The 26,139-nt window shown below is 36.7% G+C and overlaps 1 protein-coding gene across 2 annotated transcripts in view; it reads right to left on the bottom strand.

The window, feature by feature from the left end:
- The window catches only part of LOC110111639 (anaphase-promoting complex subunit 1), a 177,681-nt gene that overhangs the window by 104,110 nt on the left and 47,432 nt on the right, over positions 1–26,139 (bottom strand). For both annotated transcript variants that reach the window (XM_020843595.2, XM_028693179.1), the window contains one exon: positions 19,318–19,805. In XM_020843595.2, the coding sequence (XP_020699254.1) occupies positions 19,318–19,805 (488 nt within the window). The remainder of the gene's footprint in view (positions 1–19,317; positions 19,806–26,139) is intronic.

The raw sequence follows: 26,139 nt of genomic DNA on the forward strand, positions 1-26,139 counted from the left end.
CTCTCCCTCTCTCTCTCTCTCTCTCTCTCTCTCTCTCTCTCCCCCGCTCTCTCTCTCTCCCTCTCTTCTCTCTCGGGACTGAAGGAACCAGGGGGTCAATGGTATGGAGCTTGAGGTGTTGGTGACGGAAGCTAGGACTTCGGTTTTGGCCTGGAGAAATGAGGTTGGGTGAGGAGCAGAGGGTTCGGCAGGGCTTGGTCGGATAGAAGATCGTGGCTTGGAGCTTCTGCGGCTTTAAGGGATCGGGAGGAAGGGAGTTCGAGATTTTCGCGTATGTAGAAGCAGACCCAAAAGCTCTGTTTGGCTTGGTATTTAACGACATCGAAGAGCTGAGATCGAAGTGGTGTAGAGTCGTGGGTTACCTGGGAAGCGATCGCGGACGGCGCCGAATCGACGCGATCTTGGCAGGATTCGAGGATCTGATGGTTTTGAGGTATGTATGTTGGATTTCTACTTTGCTTTCATCTCACTTTGTTTCCTTTGGGTATAACATGATTATATATATATAAGGGAGCTTACCAAATACTTGTGTGGAAATTGATGAACCTTTTCCCATACTATACCAGATATAGCCTTTATTGTAAGCAGGGTCAGTCAAATCATGTAGAATCCAAAACAGACTCACATGCAAACAGTAGACAAAATATTACACTACCTCAAGGGTGTAACACCCCACAATACCCCTAAACAGCAGATAGAATAAACATACATAGCCACTAAGAAAATCCAAATAAACCTAACATTATTGTCATTTTCAAATCTCACCAGAAGACTTACTAACAAACATAGCTTTAACATAAAAAAGAATAAATAATTTGCATAAATTAATCTGCAACATTCTTCTCCTTGCCCTTTCCTATAACAATAACCAATAAGAAAAAATTAGTGAGCTATAAGACTCAATAAGCTTTGCAAATTAATTAACATTAAAATACAATCATTGAAATTAATCAAACATTGGAATCATCATAAATTCTTAATTAACCTTACTCTTTACTTCTTCTGAATTCTATAATGAATATCATTTTTAATTTATAAAAGATTTTGCTATACTTTCATAACATTATTTAATAGAGTCTAGATAAACCTAACATTATCGTCATTGAATTACATAGAGGTCAATTTTGCTTCTTTGGATGTCCCTTTTGCCCCACATGTTGTGTATGTATCATATTCTTTGGGGTCTCTTTTGCCCTTTCTGTAATACATGTATATTATCTGGGGTCCATTTTGGCCCTGGAATCCCTTTTGCTCCACCTGTAATTACAGTTATACATCATTTATATCCAAATCTTACTTATAATTGATTTCACTAAGCTTTGCAGTATTCATAAGTCATACTTAAATTATTGCATTCTTTCATAATCATTGTTATGATCACCGGTGTACAATTAAAATGCATATTATATGCAAGGAAATTGACATCTTCCCACAACAGTATCAAATAGGAAAATTTTTAGATTAACATACTAAATCTTATTTTACCCTTACCTGATGTTATTATGTATCTGGTTATTCATACCTAGAAACTTGAATTAAAAATCATTTATATACATTAAACAAATTTAATAACATTTTACTTTAATGCATTTAAAATCAACCTTCATGCCTATAAATGAATGTTCTTATATTTAAATATAAATGCATTACTTACTTCCTTGAAAATTTGTCTTTTCAACTTCACCTTGCACTCTTCTTCGATTGTAAGTAACCTACACAATTTAATTCTCTCTAGACTCCATATATTATACAAATAACTTTGCATAAATTCATTTATACTAACATTATCATTTACCTCGTAACTTCTACTTTGCATAGTCCAAAGAATCCTACAATACAATCTAATTATCATCTTTAGAACTTTGCTAAATTTAAGGAATATAAAAGATAGTGACAACATTAAATCCTTACCTTCTCTTCTACTACTTATTCTTCTTCAACTCTTACTTTCCAAAATACCACACCAAAATCATTATTCCTTCAAGTTATTACAAACTACAATTTCATCAGAAAATTCTAAATTAATCACATAGAAATTTTGGTTACAGGTTTCTAATAAAAACTTTTCGCTTACCTGTACCTTTCGCTTTCCTACAATGCTACATGAAATCTTTCCTTCAACAATTTGCCAACTTGCTCTACACTGAATTGCTCTATGTGGTGAGCCAAAGGAATCTACAACCCACTTGCAAACACTTTGCAGAAAATCTACTACAGTGCCTAAAACACTTTGCCAAACACTACTCTTGCATCCTCTATACCGCAGTCTTCATCTGACCGAACAAGGAGATTCCTGCACCAAGCCGAAATCTTCTTAGGTATTGCACTGAATTCTGCTAAAGGAATACCTATACAACTGCTCTATGCGAAATTCCTACCGAGAAAACACTGTGCCCCAACCCACTATGCCGAAGCACGCTACAGTGAATTCTGCGAATTGGCTACAGTCCCGCTGCCTGATTCTTGCATGTAATACGGTTAGACTAATAAATGGATAAGGCTCATCTAATAACTTCTCTTCATATCCCTTGGAAGCATCTATTCATCCCTTCATAATTAAAGAATTATCTAATTTAAATTAGTATATTTCCCAATATAATTACTGATAATTAATTAATAATACTCTAAAAAAAAATATCACAATTACAGTAAATAAAAGGACTTTGGATATTACAAAGGGAAACCCAGAAAAGGGCATTTTTAAATGGAATAATCCTATAAACTTATAGTGATGCAGATTATGCAGAATTACCAGTAGATGACCTACCTAAGGATATTACACATTCCTTAGAGAAAACCTAGTTATATAGAGGAGCAAGAAATAGAATGTGGTGGCAATGTCTAGTGATGAAGTAAAATTCAAAGCTATGGCTTTAGGTATATTGGAGCTACTATGGATCAAGATGATTCTAGAAGATCTAATGATCAAGTGGAAAGGAACCATGAAGCTACACTATAACAACAAATCAGCAATCAACATAGCTCACAATCTAGTTCAACATAACAGAACCACGTATATAGAAGTGAGCAGACATTTCATAAAGAAGAAATTGGATAGTACTTATTTGTATTTACCATGTCTCATCAAAAGATCAGCTTGTAGACATTATTACCAAGGGACTTGATAACTCTATCTTTTTGGGAGTAATTATCAAGTTGGCAATGATAGATCTATATTACATAGCTTGAGGGGGAGTGTTAAATCCAAGTCGTTCTTTGGCCCTTGATCTCATGGCTAGCATGGAGATCCATGAGAGGCTCACCTAAATCACATCAAACTCCCTCAATATTTGAGTGGTTGATTTAGGAAGGATTATAATAAGAAAATTACACATTATTTCATAATTATTTATTTCTTTATTAAGAAATATTATATAAATCTATAAACACGGATAACTTTGTATGTAGATGTATATTTATGTATATATCAATAATTGAAAGTATATAAGCTTATATGAACTGTTAAATTTACATATTGGGAAAAAGCTTTATTTTATTACACAACTATCCCTTATTATTAGATATATACAAGATATTTTAATAAAGAAACAAATAACTACCGAATCATGCATAATTGCCCTAATATAATCTTCCTAAATAGGCCATCCAAATATGGATGGAGATTGGCATAATCCAGGTGAGCCACCCACGAATCCTCATGCTGGCCAAAGGATCAAGAGCTAAGGGACAATTGGGATGGTTATAACCATATTTGGCACTCCCCCTCAAGCACGGGAATATAGATCTGTCATTCCTAGCTTGGTAATCAATCCCAAAGGTAGAGCTATATTAAGCAAGACAACAATAAAGGCTGTGTTGGTTATAAATAGAATAACTCCAATAAGAGAAGGTTAGCAATAAACTCACAACAGTAGAAAGAAAGAAAAAATTCTATTTTAAGGGTTGCGGCAAGCTTCAAGGGCAGCAGCAAAAAAATTACAATTCAAGCGGCTCAACACTCGACACGCAAATCTCCTCCCGTTCGACAGAGCCAACCTCCAGCCAAATGCAAATCAGTCGTCCGACACCACCCAAACAAACTCATGTTCGATTGGACCAGTATAAGCGCACGCAAGGCCTCTGATCCCTCTAGTCTGATCTGAGGAAGGATTGTAGGCCTCGCAATCTTGCTTGTCCCGACCCTAGATCCGCACAAGAGGGAACTCTCGGCTCTTTCCAAACGCACGCAAGAGGCTTTTGCTCGGCTCTACTCAATTCCACTCCAAATGCATGCAAGAGTAGCCCACCCGCTAAATCTCTCCTCGATCTTGGACGCATAAAGGAAGCATGACCAATATTCCTTAAAATTTTAGCATTGAATGCCAGTAGGGGGGATCCAGTATTCTTAAGAATTCAGGACATAAAGGATGATTGTGGAAACTTGTATTCATCAGAATTTCGATAATGAAGGCCAGTGGTGGGAACATGGAGAACCAGCAAGCACCAACTCCTTTAAGGTAGAATAAACTGCTTCTAATCTCTCTATAGTCTTCGCTCGAGCAAAGTGAGCAAAAAAAGTTGCCTGCATAAATAAATCAAGTGTAAAAGGAGGGGCAATGCGCTCTCCTTTTCTAACAAACCATTTATTAGAATGGGACAAGATTTAGCCTTGCCAAAATACTCTCAATTAACTACAAAGTCAAACCCCTTGTCTACGGATTACCATTAGATTGTCTCTTAGTTTTAGTTGAGAAGATTACTGAGCACCTCAGGTTTTTGTCGAACAACCATTGCCAATACAATAAATATTGCAGCCTGAGATTTTGAAGGAGGTTTCTTTGTACCTTTCAAGAGCCTTTAGGGGCAGTCTGCTGAATTGCAAGATCAACAAGAATGTAATCTAGGCACCACAAAACAAAATCAGCAAGAGCCTAAGGTGATTTCAAACACTCCAATCAACTGAAGTCATGTAAAATTGTTCTGAAATATGACATATAGGGATTTCTATGATTTTAGCAATAGATGACTCCTTTAACCTTTTCGTCCAAGAGAATTGTGAGGAACTGACACCAAAAAATGCTCGCCCAAAGTAGTCCTCAAATTTCATCAGATGGATATCATACTGTGACTCATAGGAAATTGAAACCTCTGCAAGGTTTGCAGTGAGATCGGATGTGCCAATCTTAGAGATGGCCTCGTGGACTGTCATCCTGGGTTTCTTAGGCTTTTTTAGCTTGACCTTCACTACCTCTTCCCCCTTCTCTTATCCCGCTCCTTTATCTCCCTCAACTCTGTGTTGACCTGTGTTGAATAAAAAAAAGGATTTTTTTTACTTACCTGCTCTGCCATCCCCACGTCGAAGCCACGCCCGAGTCATTTCGCCCCACGATCTCTTCCTCGCGACGTTAAAAGAGCCAAAGGAAGGGATTCGACCCTCTCTGTTCTCGCACGATCCCGCTCTCCTCTCTCGATCGCTCTCCCTCTGTCGCTCTCGCTCTTTCTCCTCCCAAGTGGATCGGAAGTTACAACAGTTTGCTCGGAAGCAGCCACTGGAGCTCCCCGGCCATGAAAGTAATTTTCTCCCTTTTGATCGTTGCCTCAGCTCCGTCGTGGACGCGCGACTTTGCTCACTCTCCGACGTTCCCTTCCCGTCAATTCGAAAGTTACGACATTTTCATCGGAAGCAACAACGTTAGCTCGCGAAACTGTGAAGGTAACTTGCTTCCGTTCGCACGCTTCTCCGACCTTCGTGGTTGTTCGACTTGGCTCCGGCGACGACATTCCCTTCTTATTGAACGGAAGCCACAAACGGGAGCTCGCTGGAAGCTATGTTGCACCGATACGGATACGGCGATACGGATACGACACGATACGGATACGGGACACGCCAATTCTTAAAAATATAGGATACGGATACGGCGCGGATACGGCATTATAATATATAAATAATACATAAAAATTAATAAAGTAATCAAAGTGTAATATTTGAAATGACAAAAAAATTGAATAAACATGTAGTATTAAGTATTTGAAATGTCTAGATACAACACAAAAACAAGAAGATAAATTTGCCAGTCACATGAAATTTCAAACTATTTAAATAGAAGGATGATAGATTAGTCTTCTTCAGTGGTTTGTCTTTGAGTTTTCTATATCATCTTCAATAAATATCATAGCTTCTAATTCAGGCTCATCAAGTGGAAAGATTAGCAATATTTCTAATATTATTCCATATGCATCTCAGAGATTCAAAGTCCATCTCCAACACATCCACAATCCTGTTACTCTTCCATATAAGTTGGAGTTTTCCTTGAGAGAAGTCGAAGGTTTGTTATAGACGTAAACTAAATCTTCAAGCCCGTTGTGGAGTAATGTTTATTCTCTCAATGTTGTGAATGAGTGTGCGTCCAATTCTTTCCAACAGGATGAGGATAAACTTGGCAAGCAATTTTATGGCGATTGTTGAAGTGCAGTGATGAGCTCATGGTATAATCCACATTATATCGATCAATTCTCAACCTATCACGCAATGACTCTGGTCACCAAAGTCTTCAAAATACCAAAAAATTAGCAAGCTCAATATTGACCTTTTCTCTCCTCCTCATTTGGAAAATAACACTTCAACATGTCTTCCTCATATTTGAAAATTTCTAAATATTTCTGTGGAGAACTTTTTGAGAATCCCTTGAAGTCATTCTTTAGTTGATATTTCAATAACTAAATTAAAGAATAATGTATAAAAATGTTGATTAAAAACAACCAATTTGTGAATCATAATAAAAAGTGTTGAAATTTACCTTGGACTTAGTGAGTGAGCAGCAATGTAAAGGTGATTGCTTTTGCTCCAACATACTTCATAGAATTAAACTAGATAACATCCCAAAAGTTGAGTCTTCATGAAGTGTCTTCTCTCAATGTCTATTAATAATTCTATTACTTTGGCTAGCATTGAAATCCGCAACATCTCATATGAGATGTAACAAGAACTTAATCCGTATCAGCTACTCTCACAATCATTTTAATTGGGTCTGTGAAATTTGTGTGTATTCATTCTCATCCCGACACTATAATATCTGAAGTTTTCTTTACATACTAGCCTTTCAAACACAATCTCCCATATAACATGTCCATTTGTACTGCATTAGTTGAAGAGCATTTTTTAATTTTTTTGTAATCTTCTCAACATACTATTACTGAAGGCAAACCGAGTTTTCAGCAAACTGCAGCATCTTTAAATTAGAGAAATCATTGAACATAGGAGTCTCCATGGAGTGAATTCTCCATAATAAATTTCTAATTACATTGGCATTCCAGCAATCAGTGTGAATCAATGACATTCACTTTAGGTGATTTCATTTGCCTGTATTCTTAGGCTGCACAAATATTCTTCAAAGAGTTAAGCGTTGCACAACACATTGGGGTGTCAGAAAATATGAAGGATATGCTTGCTCTAAAGTAGAACGCAGCTCAAATAGGTGCAATTATCAGTAAATGACTGAATGATGTTTGAAGGCCCCACATATGATAACTTTCTTTGATAAAATTAGATAATGAAGAATTATCTTTTAATTGTACTGCTTCCATTTTCATCTTTGATATAACAAGGATAGGTTTCAATTACAGCCATTGAAGTTGATAAAGTGGTACTTCTTCTGTGGACTGTCCACGCTGACAAACAAAGTAACTCCTTTTTTCCTTCAAACTCCTCTAGTAGGCCAAGCATTCATCAATATTGTCCTCTCTCTTTTGCACACAACTTCGTTCTAATGGACATTCTATCTGGTGGCACAGTATCCTGTCAGAAATTGTTATTGCATGGCATATGTAAGGCATTTTTGTAATGTGGATTCCTTGCTAGTTAAAAGGAAGTCCAGCTGAGTAAATACATTTATGCTATTTATTCCCGTCTAAGTTGTTTTCTCATTTGTAAATTAAATGCTTCCAAAGCACTAATCTACAACATGTTTTCTCATTTTTTTTTGGTTCAATCCTCCATTCGAAAAGGTCACTTTGTTACAGTATGTCATCACATTATATTGAAAGATGATGAAGGATATGGAAGCATAGTGTTGGAAAGTGGAATATGTTTTGGGAAGCTTCTTTATTACTCCTTTGTTCAAGCTTGCAGCTAGATTTTTCTTTGTAATTCAGGCCATTTGTGATGAGCTTATTACGGGCAAACTTTGTATTCCATGACCACGTGAACTTAAACAATGTAGCTGTTTCACTCTTATAATAGATCCTTTGTATGATGCCATTACAAAAAATTGCAATTTGAATGCAATATTGCCATCCCCTTCTGATGTTTTACCATTTTATGTAACATAATCCCATAATAGGTTTGTTATCTTCAATATTAATTTCTGATTGGACCATCATTCAGAACCAAATATTGCTCCACTTAAGAATCATGTATCACACAAAGGAATTATACAAATTATAAACATATGAATTTGAAACAGAAAAAATTTAGGTTGAAAGTGTAGATATATTGGACTTCTGCCGGGGGTCCAGGCGGGCGCTGCCCCCTCCTGGCGGAGAGTTAGACCTGGTACGATAATTTGAGAGAATTTTTGAGTGCTTGGTACAAATTCGGTGTACCTCCCCGAGCATTGACCTAAGGGTACCGAGGTAATTACAAGCAACTACAAGTTATAAGTACGAGAGCGATACTGAGTTCAATACCGGAGCATACCGAGTTCCACAATAGTCGGCAGTATCGAGTTCCAATTACCGCTCCGGTACGCATCGAAGTACCCGAGATACGAGCTTGTATCGCGGTACCAGTTCCATAGCCGAGCAGTACCGTAGTTCCAATATACCTGCTCGGTACCGAGTACCGAGCACACCGAGTTCAGTAACGTTCGGTACCAAGCTGGTACCAAGTTTCACGTTACTTGAGCCTATGATTAGAAAACGAAGAACGATGAAGAAAACGAACCTACACTGCTCACGTTGCTTCACTGTTCGCGTTGTGTCGAGCGCTTTCAGTCGACGAAGGATGATCCTATCTCGACTTTAATGCTCGCGTCTGTCAAGCTTCTTTGTCGACAAAAGGAATGATTTCCTGTTTGCTTCTATGACTCGCGTCATTGAGCTCGCCACTTCAACTATAAGAAGAAGATATGAACGTGTGTGGAAACGAAAACCTAGCTCTTTGAAATGTTGCTCCGTGTTTTGAGCGGAACGGTGAGAAGTCGAAAAGAAAAGGGTAAATTGTGGCTCCGTGTTTTTCTTTTAATAGGACACGCGTATCGAATAGCGTGTCCAGTCAAATTTAAAATAATATTTAATCGGACACGGCAAGGCGTCCGACACGTATCCGTGCCGTATCGGGGGCGTGTCCGTATCCGACAGTATCCGATACAGCCGCCTCATAATAGGAGTATCCGGCAACATAAGGCTGGAAGTGAAGGTACTGCCTCCCTCTCACGCGATTCTCGCCAATCCAGTAAATTCTCCGAACAAAGAGAGTAGAGAGAGGAGAGATTAGTTTTTTTTTAATTAATATTAATTATAATTAATTATATTATTTTCTTAATTATAATTAATTATTAATTATATTAATTATGATTAATTATAATTAATATTATATATTATTATTAATTATATTAAACTCTTAATTTCATTAATTATTAAATTAATCATTATTATAATTAGGCCTAACTAATTAATATTAATATATTAATTAATATAAATGTTAAGTATTATTAATTTTAATTAATTATTAAATTAAATATTTACTTATAATTATTATAATTAATAACATTAATTATAATTGATAATAATTAAGAATTGTTATAGATTTTAATTAATTATCATTAATTGCAATGCTTGCCTCCTACCTCGGTCCAAGAGCTCCCTTGCCTCGATCCACGCGAGCCGTCCAGACTTCAAGGTATAAGTTCCTGACTTAAATCACCGCCTCGACGCACTTGAGCGCCGGTGACCCCCTATACACGCTCATGTAGCACGGGGGGGAAAACCGGCACGATAGGTGCGACAGCGACAGGTAAGCCCCTATACACGCCTTGTAGGTTGTGGGGGACTGTCCTCTACCTCGACATCGGCGCCAATGACTGCTACACAAGGTATAAACTCCCAAATCTCATTCTCGATGTTTGCAGCGGACCGGAGAATCACCTATACGCGCTCTTGTAGCACGGTAGGAGGGAGCCCGGTGCAAAGCATACAGCGCGGTGGGTAAGCCCTATACACGCTCTTGTAGCGTGGTGGGGAAGTCACTGGTGTTCTCGTACGGGTACTGTTGAAGGCCCCATACAAGCTCTTATAGCGTGGTGGGATGAAAAGATGCACGATCGCGGTGTCTGAAGACACCTACCATACATGCTCGAGTAGCGTGGTGGGAAGGCCCAGCTCCCTACATTTCCCCCAAACGGGGATATGCCGGGGTGCTGCCGAAATTTTCACTGAAGTGTACAAAACCGGAACAATAAGAAAACCTCACTTAATCAGCAATGCAGAGGACTCGTACTTGAACTGAAAGCATAGAACTTGGACTCAAATGAACAGTGGACTTGTGGACCTAAACCTGAACAAAATTTAAATGATTTCTAAATGTCAAACCCAAATGAAATAAAATCAAATTGGAACCAAAATGCAAATCAATTTGAATATTCAGTTGAACTTGCAAGGACTTCAGAAGACCCTGAACAAGCATGTGAACATGTATTTTGAACTCGAACCGAATTGAACACAAGGGACCTGTGACCTTGTGCACTTGAACTTGGACTTGAATTCAAAAGAAATAAATACGAAGAGCTTGAACTTGCTACTTAGACTCAATCATGAGCTGAATATGAGAACTTGCAAGGACTTATGAACTTAGACTTGACTAGATTCAAGCCTTCGATGTGCTCAAGTGAATGTTGACGAACAAATGAGCTTGCGACATAACTTGCTTGCAAGCATGGGTCAATGAAAGCCAAGAGGAAATGCAATAATACGAGTGGAAATGATTGTACGAATGCCTCAACAAATGAACAATATGAAACTCATAGTGCTCAATTCATTGTATGAGAAAGAAAAGAGGTATGTGTAATACAAATTTCCATCTCAAAAGCAAAAAATCAAAGACTTGTAACAACATTAATTAACATTCTACAAATATACGCAAGGGGATCATGATGAATGCAACAGACTCCTACAACAGTCCCTACGAGGTTAAAAGCAACATGCTCACAAGGACAATAAAGGGTTGCATAATGCATATATCCCCTAAATGCATTATTGAAACCTCCAACACAAGCAACTATGCTTGTTGATTGAAGAAGGCAATACTGGCATTTCGTAGTGGAAGATCCATCCCTACAACAAGTACAATCAACATCCCACTTGAGATTGGTAAAAGGTGGATATGATGTAGGAATAATGGGTCTTCTACACGCACTTCCAGGAGGTCATAGTGGATACAACAAGTCCCTGCAAATAAACACAAACCACTTGTGGATAACAACAGTGGATATATCGTAGGTACAACGAACCATTGTGGGCACAAGTACATATATCACCTACGACAACGGTGATTAAGATCTTCAAGTATGTCGGGTACAAGGGCAACTCAACGTACGAAAAAGAACGCCTCCTAGTGGAATGGAAGAGATTTTAAGCAAATTCAAACTAAACTTCTTGGTGATCCAAAGTTTCTGCCTGGTCCTATATTTAAAAAGAAAACAATTCTGACATCCATAAATATCAAAGATAACAAGTCTACTACACTAAAGAGCTTGAAAGAGTCATTTTCAAAGTTACGGTTACAAACTTCAAAAAGACTCTCCCCGGTGAATGAGAAAGGGGGAGTCAACATTAAGAGCATAACGCCACCGGATCTGCAACACTTATACAAGCAGACAGAAGACGTCTACAATCTACAACGTACCGCCACCGGATCCGCAACGCTCATACTAGCGGACAGAAAGCGTGTATAAGATCTCAAATGAAAAATTGTGTGCACTCAAATGATGATTACCCGCACAACTAAAATATTTCAAAGTACCCTTGCACATGCACTATAGTTTGTATACACATAGGTACACAAGGTGTACGTCCAATCAATGAAATTCTCAAGCACCCGCATTGGCCCCGGCGAGCGTGCTATGGGTACATACGTGACGCCCAGGGATGCTGCGCGGGTTGATCAGTGAATTCAAATTTGAACCTTATCCTTCTATACAGATCAATAGGAGTCGACAAGGTTCAAACCAACAAACAAGTATATGGTCATGACGACCGGTATATTTGTTTTATTGCATTCATATTGGGCTTTCAAGGCCTATAATCAAGAGAATTCACTAACAAAGGCACAGGCCTACGAAGTCTGATCCTCCTAAGCAAGTAAATAAGAGTGGACAGGGTTCAAACCATCAAATAAATATGTGATCACGAAATTGACCGAAATATTTATTTTGTACATTCATATTAGGCATTCAAAGTCTTTAACAAAAAAATTCACAAACAAAGACACGAAGCCTACGAAACCCGATCCCCTGTCGGTACGTTGATATGGTCGACAAGGTTTAGTCAATGAATGACCCAACACCCCGATGATGACCATGTTGAATGTAGATCTCAACCGGAGGGGTTCACGAACAATTTCAAATGCTTCTAAATTTGCACAAAATTCAAATTCCTACGAAAATATAAGTGACTTTAACTTCACCATGATGATGGCCGTGTTAAATGCAAATCTCAACCGGAGGGGTCATTCCAAACATTTCAAGTGCCTTTCAAACTCCACAAAGTCCAAAACCCAACAAATCCCAATTCCAAAATATTTAAAATTGAAATAAAATCCATTAAATAATTAAAGCAAAATTCATCCACCCTTCGCAACAGTTTGCCTGGGTGGACAAATTGAAAACTACTTCAACTCACAAAGAGTCAAATGCCTAGTCGAAAATATCACTAAGATCAATTCTCAAGCAATCTCCTACCAATAAGAATGTGGTATGTGTCCTCTAACCGGCGATTTTGTCGCCAAATGACACCGCAGGATAAACGATTATGACCCGGGGCCCTCTGAACCGAGTGGTTTTGCCGCCAAATGGCACCACGAAATATCGATTATGGCCAGAACCGATACGCTCCTTATTGGCGTCAAATCCTTGAGACATGAATCAATAGGATATGATTGATAGGGCACAAAGCCCTCTGTTAGCTAAGGTGGATTCAAATTTGTCCCCTTAGACAAACATTCCCCCAGGTCTACAAGATCCACTTGGACGAAGCAACCTATGGCTGCCGACAAGGATCCTTCTGGCAGGTTGAGTCGACTACCTCCTCTGACTAAGTAGACTAGGGACCACGATGGCCCGGGACGACGGAACCATGGGATCTTGATCGTATCTATCATCCATTTCCCCACCATCTGCTTTAAGTGCAATATGGTGAAAATTTTTATTTTAAATATTAAACCTACAAATTCTTCAATTCTCAATCATTTTCCAACATCCTAAACTCATGCTGCTATTATATGCATGATATTTGTGTATCAACGGATATAACGTATCTGATTGACGACTGGCCTTAATCGAAAGTTCTCACTCGTTACCGGGAGGGGTAATTAACTATAGGGGCTTGCGCCTATAGGAAACCAGAACTCAGATCATAAAGTTCTCACAAAATGAGGACGAAATCTCTAGGTAGTGTCATATCAACAAACCTATCTGTCTTCCAAAATTTACCCCGGAACTTAATCGGTTAAAACTCCCTCGCCAAAGAAAAAGCAAAACAGTCAGCGCGGCGGGGAGGCTGGGGCCGAATTTTCGGATCCCACAAATTTTTGGCGACTCCGCTGGGGAATGGTTTCTCTTTCCATCTTTGGCTAGTCGTCTCAGTGCTATAGTAGCAAGCAAATCCATATGGACTAAAATTTTAAATTTCCTAAAAATCAATCTTTTAAATATGATTCATCGAAAATTCAATGTGCAGGGTTTTAATTCTTTTCTAATATACCTGCTTCTATTATTTGTTTTGAGTTATTTCTGCAGTATGAAAGTGTGGGGTGATGTATCAAGTTTGATCACTAACTCCTGCCTTTCATTTTTGCAGAATGGAAATGCAAAACACCCCGATGACCGTCCAACTGGGATGAGGAGACAGGATTCAACTGGCGAATGCTGTCATAGAGACTGGAAGTACTGGAGCCACCATTCACTTTAGTGGACTCGAATTCTCAGCAGCTACTGCAAAGGCTGCAGTCGTTCCTATATACGGCGTAAACTCTGAAGAATTTTCTGGAAGGTCCCATTCTGTAAGAACTACTGCTAGAAATGTTTCTCAATGAAGAACTGTGTTCGACAGACTATACCAACCTGAGACACTTACTGCAAAAAGGGTTGTTATTAGGAAGAAGATCTCAGTGGTGCATGTTCTGGTTCCCCTTGTTACCCCTTGATTTTCCCTGCATGGTTGTCTGTTCCAGTTCCTTGGGCTGCTGGTTTCGGTTCCCTGGCTGTTGTCTCGATTCCCCTTGTGCTGCCTGCTCCAGTTCCCTGGCCGCTGTTCCGGTTCCCTGGCTGTTATCCCGGTTCCCTGGCTGCTGTCCCGATTCCCCTTTGGTTGCATTTTACGAACTCCTGTGTGGCTTTTAGGGTGTTATTTATGGTTTGATTTCGGACCTTTCATTTCCCTATTCTAAGTGGTTTAATTAATAGTCTTTGAGGCTGTTTGGCTGCCCATTTTCTCCTATATATAGTAGATGTTTTGTATTCAAAGAGAGAGTTTTATGGAGAGATTTTTGGAGCCAAAAACCTGATGTTTTTTTTCTTCTTTGGAAAAGCTTGCGATCTTGTTCCATTCACCTCTTCTTCTAGGAAAGCTTGCGAGCTTGTCCTCTCTTCGTCTCGGCTTCTAACTTATTTCTTCTCTCCACAAGTTCGACGCGACTTGTATCTTTCGTCTCAAGCAAAGAAGAGCTCCTTTAGGTGTTGTTTATGTTTGTGTTTGTAAGTATCAGTTCAAGTTGTCAAAGTGATGTTGTGTATTTCTATTTAAAGTTGTAAGAGAGGCTTTTTTTCCATAAAAGTTGAATTTTTTGTATATTTTCTTATAACCTAGGAAATCTTGTAATTTACTTGCAAAAATTTAGGTCTCCCTATATTTTTGCCTGCATCAATGGGGAATTAAAATACACCTTCACATCTTCTACTATTCTCAGCAATATCAAGAACTTTAATTTTATGATGGCAGCAAGAATTCATAGAATTCCTTAAGGAGAAGACCGTAAATGAACAATATGCAATGTGGTATGGAAAATATGAAAGATGATTAGGAAATTTTTTATGTGAAATAATTGCTAAAATTAATGAAATTTCCTACATATTATATTTGGATAATTAATGAAACTATCTAACCAATGCAAATCAAGTGTTATACGTGCAATGTGATTAATCTACACAAAACTCTCATCAAACCTACCTAGAAAGCTAAGCAAATTTCAGACTTGGCAAGATGAATTTTTATGACCAACTTCAACAAGAAAGAAGTATGGAAGATTGATGTAGGCATACAGGGGGTCAACTCAAACCCAAAATAAGTTGGTTTTGACTTCCCTTGAGCTTACTAGCTCAATAAATTTTGAGTTGAAATTTAGCTCATTTATGAGCAGATTTTTAGTTCATTTATTGAACTAAATGTTAGCTCATTATTAGCTAAGTTTTAGTTCATTAGTTATCTTAATTATGTAATTTTTATTTATAGTTTTTATGTCTTAAATTCAAGTTTGTCTCTTGGGAATCCCAAGGTTGTTTGTTTTCCCGTGCCTTGGCTCCTCTTGCGAGTTCTTCTCCACCTTTCTTCTTGGGCTTCTAATCTCTTTCGTCTCTCCGCAAGTTTACACCCCACCTGTATCCTTCTTCTCAAAGAAATGCAACTTTAGGTGTTTGTCTTGTTTGAGTCGTTTGTAAGAGTTGTAAGGTGTCATTTGTAAGTGTCCAATTTGTAATAATCTTTTATATATTAAAGTGAAGTTATTTGTGGTTTATTTGTACCCTTTTGAGCATTTTGTGTCTTTATTTTATCTAGGAAATCATTTCTATTTTGTGATCAAAAATTTGGGACCCTCTCCCAAATTTTTGATTGCATTAAAGATCTTGTCTTTAATACACAATAAATAACAGGGTGATTTACATACATACCATAAATTCTTATGAACTTACATACCTAATCCTAAAACTTTAATATATATTTATATAACACTCAAATTATTAAATCACACCAAAAATATTACCAATATCAAGTTTTCAAAATGAAAAACAACTTTTATCTGCACATGACCTCTTTCCCTCTTCCTTTCAAAATTTATCAGCCCAAACACAACTAACTTTCACATCCCCAACCTAGAATTATTCACTCCTAGATTCAAAATGTCATTAGCTTGCCATTGCCAAGTTTCAACATCCAGTAGCTAAGTTTTCTCTAATTGACAGTAATCACCCAAAATATAGATGGAGATGAAGGAAAAAACACATGACCAAAAGACAAAAAAAAATACAAGAAAGAAGTTAAAAAATAGACATCGTTCACCAACTTATTTTACATCAAACAAGGAATTAATTACAACTTACAATATAAGAAAAACACTCATCAGATTTGAACTAGACTCTATATATCACCAACTTATTTTACATCAAACATGGAATTGATTAGGGCTTACGATATAAGAGAAGCTCTCATCAGATTTAAACTAGACACTATATATTGATGAAGACAAGAGAACCACAAACATATGAACCAGAAGACAATAAAAGAATTACAAGAAAAAAAGGTAAAAATTAGACATTTTTCACTGACTTATTTAGCATCAATCAAGAAGTTGATTAAGTTTTACTGTATAAGAGAAGCTCTCAAAAGAATTTACCATAAAGCAAATTTTTTTTCAAATCAGTATCATAACATCACCATTGTTTGTGTTGCAATGCCAATTGTTAACGTCCACTGTAACATACAATCAAACCTTGGTTGGTACTTCCGCCAAAACACCGTGAAATGTGTAGGAATGTGCATCAGAATTCATTATGACATGAAACACTGGCAAAATATTTTAATTATCACTCAACAAAATTTATTTTTGCTATCATACATAAAAATGAAATACCAGAAACAGTCCCTCAACAAATACAAAGGTATAGCTACGTGTACCAACCCTTCAAGACCTAGGTATCCACCCTTTTTTTTAATCATATTCAAATGTCGTTGCCATTTAGTTTAGATACCGGCGTGTTTAAAGAATTATGGACTCATCCATGTGCATATCATTCTGGTGTGGAATGTTATATGTCGAATATGTATATATTGAGGTCATATGGAAAGCACTAGAGATTCATTCCAATTTAATTGATTAGTTTACGGTTAAGAGATCACAATGTAGGCCAATTGATGATTTACCAATCAAAGAAACAAGAGAAAAAAGATGCAGAAAGATCCAAGATGAGACGCACAAAAGCAGCTTCTAAAACAGACAAGCAACCAATATTCATGAAACTGCTAGAAAAAAGCAAGAATAAAAAAGAATAAAAAATATAGAAAATAGATGCAGTAGGCCTTTTTCTATCATGTTGGATTAAATTAATAGCTATAAGCAGTAGAGATGTACCATTAGGATAGCAAAAGGATGACCAACCTACTAAGAAAGGAAGCACCGCCTCATTAGTTCATTGAGAACAATTTGAAGTACTAAGGTCATTTTATGTGTCCAAGTGTAAAGCCCAACACTAAATGCTCCGTATAATTCCTATGAAAAGAGAATAGAATCTCCCAGCAATTAATAATCCTTCCCTTTATGATTGATTCTTGTGAACGCTATTCCGTAGTACTTCTACTAATAACTTGCAATTCAAGTTTGATAGCTCCAGCTGTAATTAAACAAACTGGCCAATCCTATTTTAAAACTTCAAGATAACTAGCTAAAGATCATAAACAATTTTATAATAGATACAGAAATTAGGAAGTAAGAAAAATGATAATAATGCAGTCTGATATCTGGATGTCTGATGATCAAGATTGATGAAGACCAGCGTGTTTTCATTATGGATTTATTAGAACTTAGTTTTTAGATTTCAATCACTTACTGATTTCATGACGATTATTATGTAATCAGCCATAGGGTAATTTTTCAGTTGTCTAGTTATTTTCTATAAATAACCCCCATATGTAAAACCTAGTTTGGTGAGTTGAATCATAGCTCCTGGAAGCCAATATTTGGCTTGGCTTATTTCGTCCATTTTTACTCCAAGACTACTGCATAATCTGCTTTGACGATTCACTCATTCACCAACTCCGATGTTCTGAGGATTTAGCATCAAAACTCAGGAATTTCAAGACTTGTCCTTTTTTTTTTTTGGAAATTAGTAGAAGGGAAAAGATGGCTCTCAAAAACAGACTTTTTTAAGGAAATTGAGTGGATCCTCCATGTCTATATGATCTGCGGCTCAGTAACAGCGGTTTGAATGAAATAGTAGAAAAGGTACGTATTTTCAGTAGCTTATTTCTTTGGACACATAACTACAAGATTCATAGTGGACAGTCACGGGACACTTCCACCACATACAAAACAAGACAAGTTGACCTTGTTGGCAATTAACAGCAAACTCCAGCATCTCAAGTACAAAAATGAGATGCAATAAAAAGTTTATAATCATTCAAGAACTTTTGACTTTCAGCAGCATTATGTCTCCTCCTCACTATGAAGAAAAGATTTCAAATGGCAGCATAACAATTTAATGAAAGCAGACAATCAATAAAATTTATTTGAAAAACAAAAACAACATAGCAGCTATGATAATGAATAGTTTACTTATCAATTTGTTTTACTATTAAGTTATTTAATTTTTTTACTTAATTATGATACCGTACTATTAGATCTAAAAGAAAGTGACCTGCACCAAATAGTCCACTAAAATATCATATTAATTTGAACAACCTTAAGAATACATATTTCACACAATTTTTAATGCGAGATACTCAACAGTGGAAAACCCACTGCACAATTTATGGTACAGATAATAGAAGACAAAAGCTCCCACTGCTGTATTAATAAACGTGGAGCTTTTTCGTATGAACTGAAAATTATACTAAGGCATGGGCTCGCAAAAAGTAAGCACATCACATGCCGAAAGTTTAAGCGCGTTCATCTAGAACATCAACAAGTGCAAAAGGTCAAAAAAACTCACAAGAGAATGAAACGTGGAAGAGCAACTTCAAGAACGATCAGACAAAACTAATATGTCAAAAAAAAAGTTACTGCAAATGGAGAGCAGTTTAGCTAAAATACATCCTAGCCGAAGTTAAAAAATAGCAATTAAACTGCTTTCAAAAATATGTAACCTTCATAAACATCTCAGAGAAAAAGTTTCTTACTGCTTGCGAAGATTATTCAGCTTCAAGGTCTCGTAAAGGGCATGCAATGAATCTAGCATTTCTGACAAAAGCTGTGTATAATAAAGCACTTCTCGGCTTTTCTTGTCATGCACGTGAACAGCAGTAGGGCGAGAATCTCTAGAACTCAATACAGACACCACCGAAAGATGAGAGTTTGAAACTTGCTTACCGTAGTTAGCATGGAAATTGCTACTAATCAGAAAATCCCATGAAGTGGTAGGCATTTTAGGGAAACAAGGATGACTAGACTGAAGCAGATCAATGATTTTGTGCGCTGTACTTAAAAAAGATTCCCATTCAGAGTCCGAATTTGAATTATTATTTTGCGAGTTTGTTGAAAAACCACTTCCCCAGAGTAGACTTAAAACATGATTGTATGAACAAGAATGCAATCCTTCAGCCATCACCATTATACAATCATTTGCAAGAGAAGAAGTTGGGTTCGTACGCAATGTACATCTGAATATCTGCATTACAACATGCTCAGACATCAGGCATCAGTGCAATAATAAATGGACATGAAAAGGTTAAGATTTATGATAGAGCAAACTCTAAATCGCAGCTCATAACACGTGTATTAAAAGAAAAATGGTAAAAGAAATATGGAGAAAACCTCAGTGGAAGCATTAAAGGAATTCAAAACGTAATCATAGTTTTACCTTGTTTTCGCAAATAAAATAGCTTTGCACCCCTCGAAACAATGACAGATGCATATACAAGTCTTAATCAAAACAAACATATTCAAAAGTAAATCTTAAGGACGATAGCAGGGAACAAACAAGAAAGGTGGGCATCAAGAAAGGAAAAAAAGGCATTATTCGAAGTACAATTCATTAAATGCTGAAGAAAACTGAAAGAGCACCTCTGTCAAGCAGATTGTTGGAGTAACCGTCTAGAAGCTAACCAACTAGCAAGATAATGTTTGGACCACCAGTGGCATAAATGCAATAATTTGAAAAAAAAACACAATTTTACATATCTATAGAGGTAAAATTACACAAAAATCTCCGGATATGACAAGCTTCTATTTTTCTTTTGTTCACCAAATGACATAAAAGACACCTGTAACCACCAGAATTTTTTTTCTTTTTTTTTTTTCATTTGATTTGTTGAACTGAAAAGGCTAAACCAAACCCAATTTCTCCTCACTGCCTCTCACGTCCTACTTAATATCTGAATCTGGATTGTTTAGGCATCGGCAAGAGTAGCGAACAAGGCAGGCGAGTGAGATAGAGAGAGTATGGGTCTTGGATGCTTCCTTCAGCTGTAGAGGAGACCAAGAGTACAACAAGGGAGGAGGCAATTGTGTGCAGAGATAAAGAAAGAGGGAGAGACATCGGGTAAGTGCATATCAGTAGTAGAGAAACCAATGCATTATTATCTTCCACAGTAAGAAAGGATGCATTCTCCCCTAGGTCATACAAACCACAGCAGGGGCTGCGACCTTCCTAAATGCACTTCACTCGGCAACTACAGCAGGAAGTGGCCTGGGGCTTGCAGTGGAAGAAGACGAGTAAAAGAAAGGGGTAATGAGGAAGTCAGAGTAAGGGTTTCACATGGATGGCTTTTCTTAATCATCTATGTTGTATAAGGTAAAACTACAATTTTTGTTTTATTCTTTAAGATTCATAATAACTCAGTGGTTGTCTTTAGGATACAGATTAAATTATGTTGTGAAAGAAAAACTTCTATGTAGGTTAATCCTGGTTATTAGGTAATGCTTCAAATATATGAATATATCATTTGTATCATTCTAATCTCTTTTTAAAAACAATACAATCTATTTAACCGGACACAATGGCGAAAAAGGATTCATATAGCCGAGCCCACATAGTGGGACAAAGGCTTGGTATTGTTGTTGTTGTTGTATATTTAGGATATAATCGTCATGATTTTGTGATTAAAAATAAGGTATTGTATCAAATAGTTTTAGATATGTTATCAAATAGTTTTATTAATGATAATCTCTTAAGGATTATTTGGGATTATTAGAGAGAATATATGTTGATACTTGGTTAGTATGAATAAAATGAAATAATTTGGAGTATTAGAATAAATTAGCATAAGCATTATGTAATTAAAATGATGAAAGGATTATATAAAAAAAACTGAATCTCAAAGGGGCATTATGGATTTCATAAGTCCATGTTCAATAATAATTTATATATGAAGTATTGATTAATTCGCTATCATTTGGAATTAATTATGGAATATAAATAAGAGGAACCTTTAAAATTGCTTCTTATGGGGATATGTTTTAATTGGGTGCATTTGTCATTTAATGTTTGAATATATGATTAATCGAGATTCATTTAAATCAAAGGTTTATGGAGCACCATAAGATGAGAGAGAAATACCAACATCATAATCAAAATATTGAACTGCTATGGTCTATGTTTGGTAGGTTATTTTTATTGGCTAATAGATAAACATACCCTTGTTTGATAGGGGCTTATTCCTTGCTACTTGTTTGTGTACTTTAATTGCTAATAATATATTATAGAATATGCTTTACTTATTCATAGTATTTCATTTGATTACATTGATAGCTTTTCATTTATATTTTTTTTTCATGAACTCTTTTGTATAATAACAGGACGCAATGATGAAAAAGGATTCATGTAGCCGATCCCACATAGTGGGATAAAAGCTTGTTGTAGTTAATTGTTGTTGTTGAACTCTACTGTATAATAAGTACAAGAAAATAATTTTCATATTTGAAAATTTTTATCTATCATGGCAAACAACTATTATGATATAATACCTATAGAGAAAAAAGTAAAAAGATTCATAGACTATTTGTAAAGGGTTATTTTAGTCCAAGATATCTAATGTGCTCAATTTATTCCCTTCTGATTCAAAAAAAAAATCACTCTAGTAAAACATTTTGGATAAGATCTAAAGAGTCAAAGCACTATTTTGGAGACAAGTATTTTCATAATATTCATTTACTTGGTTCATTTATTTATTAACATGAAATATTTTACTTCAGCTTTAAATTATGTCGTGCATATATATTTATATTCAATGGCCATCATAAGTAGTGAATTATATTAGACACACACGACATATCTAAGGGATGAATATTTATGCTAGTTCCTAGCTATCATAAGCATTTCTGATTATAGATTGATGTATTTGCTAGAAAAATTAAAACCTTCCTAGGAGATATAAAAAACATAAAATACTCAAAAATACCCAAAAGACACTTTTTATAATAAAGATGACTTACAAACTTTTGACTCTTACAAACGACTCAAACAAAACACCTGAAGTTGCTTTCATCCATTAGAAGAAGGATACAGGTGAGGTGTAAACTTGCGGGTAGAAGAAAGAGATAAGAAGCCGAGAAGAAATGGAGACAAGCTCGCAAGCTCTCTCAAAGAGGAGAGGAAGGAGGAGAGTTGGAAAAAGCTCACAAGCTTTTCCAAACAACAAACCAGCAGGTTATGGCTTCCAAAAATAACTCACATATCCATTTTTTAAACATACACAAATCAGTCCTTATATAAGCCAAAAGAGGGCAGCTAAATAGCCACCATATCTTCATTAAAATCCTAATTAAAATAGGAAGATAAAAGGCCAAAAGTTACTCCAAAACAGCAGCCCAAAAGCCACCAAACAGCAGCCCAAAAGCCTCCAAACAGCAGCCCAAAAACCTCCCAACAGCAGCCCAAAAGCCTCCAAACAAAGAAGAAAAACCGCAGGAACCAAGCAGCAGCCACGGGAATCCAAGGGGCAAGGCACGGGGACCAAGCAGCAGCCGCGGGAACCAAAGGGCAAGGCACGGGAAAGCCACCCAACACAGGAAACCAACAGCCAACCACGGAACCAAGGGAGCAAAGGAACGAAATTTCTCCCAGCACAGGGAAACCAACAACCAACCACGGAAACCCAAGAGACAAAGCATAAGAAAGCAACAGCCATCACAAGAAAACGAATAGCCAAAGAGGAGGAGAAGAGACACTAGTGGAGAAACCAAAGAGTCAAAGCAAAAAGTAGATTTGGCAATAAATACACAAATTATGAGCTGAATTAAGTAGTGGGAAAGCATTTATGAGCTGAAACATAAGAAGAGACTCATTAATGAGCTGACTCAAGTAGAACTTACAAAAAATTTCAACTCATCTTGTTTTGACCCCCCCCCCTTTGCCTACATCATAAATGTAGGTAACTCAATGCAATGACAAACTTTAAAAAAAGACTAGCTTTGTTACTTAAATAAATAAAAATTTTAATTTCAGGGAGCATGAGTATTCGTAAGAAAGTGAAGTGCACTGTCAAGTGATAAATCATGAAGTGCATAGCTAATAACTTGAAAATCATAAAATAATAGGTATGAGTTTGCAAAATAATAACTTAATGGGTGCAACCTACCGAGTAAACGATTACGCATATGACATAAATATGATCAATCAAAGAGAGAGTGTTGGAGAATTTTTGTATCCTCAAACGGATTGCATATTTTACAATCGAGTACGACATAAGAACGTGATATATTATCCCGAATGATAAAAATATCATTTCCTTATGGACTCAATGATAAAATTTACAATTATTAACAGAGATTCCCCCACTCGATATTTGGTCGAGCGGGATTTATTTTATTTATGGAGTATAGACGTCCCATTAGGGCTTACATCCCAAGTTTTGGCTTGGGAAAACTTTTGATTAAACTAGTGGTTTTGCTTTCTTTTTGAAGTCATTTAAACATTGGCTAATATTTGATTTTTGAAATCCATGAAAGTCTTAGTTAGAGGATTTGGTATTTTAGGAATTTCAGAGAGGAGTTGATCAACTTAGAAATTAGATTTCTTGGAATGAGGGGCAAAGAAGGTGAAGTAGGAGCACTTGATTCTGAGGGAAACTCAGAGGTGCTCAAACTATCCTATGTTGGGCTTTACATTTTAGAGCTCTAATTTTGGTTTAAGTTGACATTTTTATTATAATGTTAGAGCTTACATTCCTTCAACATATGTTATATGAATTGCCCGAAATGTGAGGGCTTATAGGGTAATTTAGAATCAACCCATGCCTCAAACCCTAAAACTAAGGTGAGGACTACCGATAGGTAGTGCCTCGAACCTAAATCTAACGAGTGCAAAGGGGCTTAACTACACCTCACAAGAGGCATAGCCTGCCCGACCTATGGATTTACTGTCCCGCCTGGAAGGGACTATCAGCTAGACCCTCCTAATCGCTTTTAAAATCATGTCTTGGTCTCAATGCAAATGTAGAGTGGATGGTCATTTTTATTTAAAAGGTAGGACTTATAGCTTGGATTTTAGGCCAAGATGCCTATGCATGTAGGTATGTATATGCTGAATCATAAAGAAAAAGATTTTTTTGTTATTTAATCCTTAAGTGAGGGCTTTCTATATGCAACATGTTTTGGGCTATGCATGATTGTTTTAATTTTTAGAAAACTTGGCTCCTTTAAAGGGAGCCATGCAAGATTTTCTTATTTATTAGAAAATCGTGGAGCATAAATCAATTTTTAGATTGATTACATTTTAATAGGTAGAAATCTTATTTTTGTCCTAAGAGCCTACCGCATCAAACAGTCCAAGTCACACCCAAGCAAAAGCAAAGAAAGAAACCTAGGAAAAAGATGCATTTCTATTGCACAATCAGGTAAACAATCAAACATGCTTTTATTTATGAATAAAGTGCAGGGAATTTAAATAGAGTGCGAGTTTGTTGGCTCAAGAAAAATGGCATGAATGCATGAATCCTGCTTTGCAACTGTAGGATTCCATTTCCCTTAAGTTAGATTGTAGTAAACCAGATTTCCCCTGAGGGTAGTGTCAGGGTTTATTTATATCTGATGTTCTTACTTCCTATGAGCGCAAGCACTCATAGTTAATTACCCCTCTTACTATGTAAGAGAGAACTCTCGATTAAGGATGAATAAATTTTAGATATTTTTAGTCTCAATAATGGGGAAAATGGAGGTAAACCCGATCAAGATCCCATGGTTCCGTCGTCCCTGTATACGTAGGATTCAAGTTACAACACTATAATCATTTTGATCGTAGTGTTCAGGGAATCTGATTAGCAGCCATGGGTTACTTCCTCTTAGGGATCCCGAGTAGACTCAAGTGGTTAGATGTTAATTTTAATTTTAATTTAATTTGGTTGGGGGCTTATGGCTTCCTTAGAAGTTGCTCGTTAATTTATTTAGTTTAGGGCTTAACGGCTCAATTAGGAAGTTTGCCCGGAGATTTAAATCTAGATTGGGAATTATTGACTTTCGTAGAAAGTAACCAAGTATTTTGATTTTAAATTGGGAACTTATGGCTTTCGTAGAAAGTAGCCCAAAGGTGGGCTTACAACTCTAACTCTATTGGCCTAGGATTGCCCGTAGTTTGAATTAGATTATTTGGTGTTTTAGGTTCATTACAATTTATTTAGTAATTTTCCTAAAACGTTGGGGCTTACGATTCAATTAGAAGTTGCCCAAAAACGGGTCTTACAACTATCATATATAGAATAGGATCCCCAAAAGTTGAATTTAGTTTTGGGACTTATGATTTTCATAGAAAGTAGCCCGATTAGTGGGATTTACAGCCTTCATTGAAGGTAGCTCCAAATATTTTTAGTGGGTTGGTCTTATTGCTTCTTAGAAGTTGCCTAATGATGGGTCTTACGACCTAGGCACTTTAAGCTAAGTGGCCGCGAGTTTGTGGGTCTTACACGCTAGCCCTTCTAGGCTAGGATTGCCGTAGGGGTTATGGGTTGTTATATCACCTAAACATTTCCCTCAGAGGTCGGACTTTACGACTTCTATTAAAAGTGGGC

This window comes from Dendrobium catenatum, unplaced genomic scaffold (genome assembly GCF_001605985.2).
Source record: "Dendrobium catenatum unplaced genomic scaffold, ASM160598v2 fragScaff_scaffold_231, whole genome shotgun sequence".
NCBI classification, from domain to species: Eukaryota; Viridiplantae; Streptophyta; class Magnoliopsida; order Asparagales; family Orchidaceae; genus Dendrobium; species Dendrobium catenatum.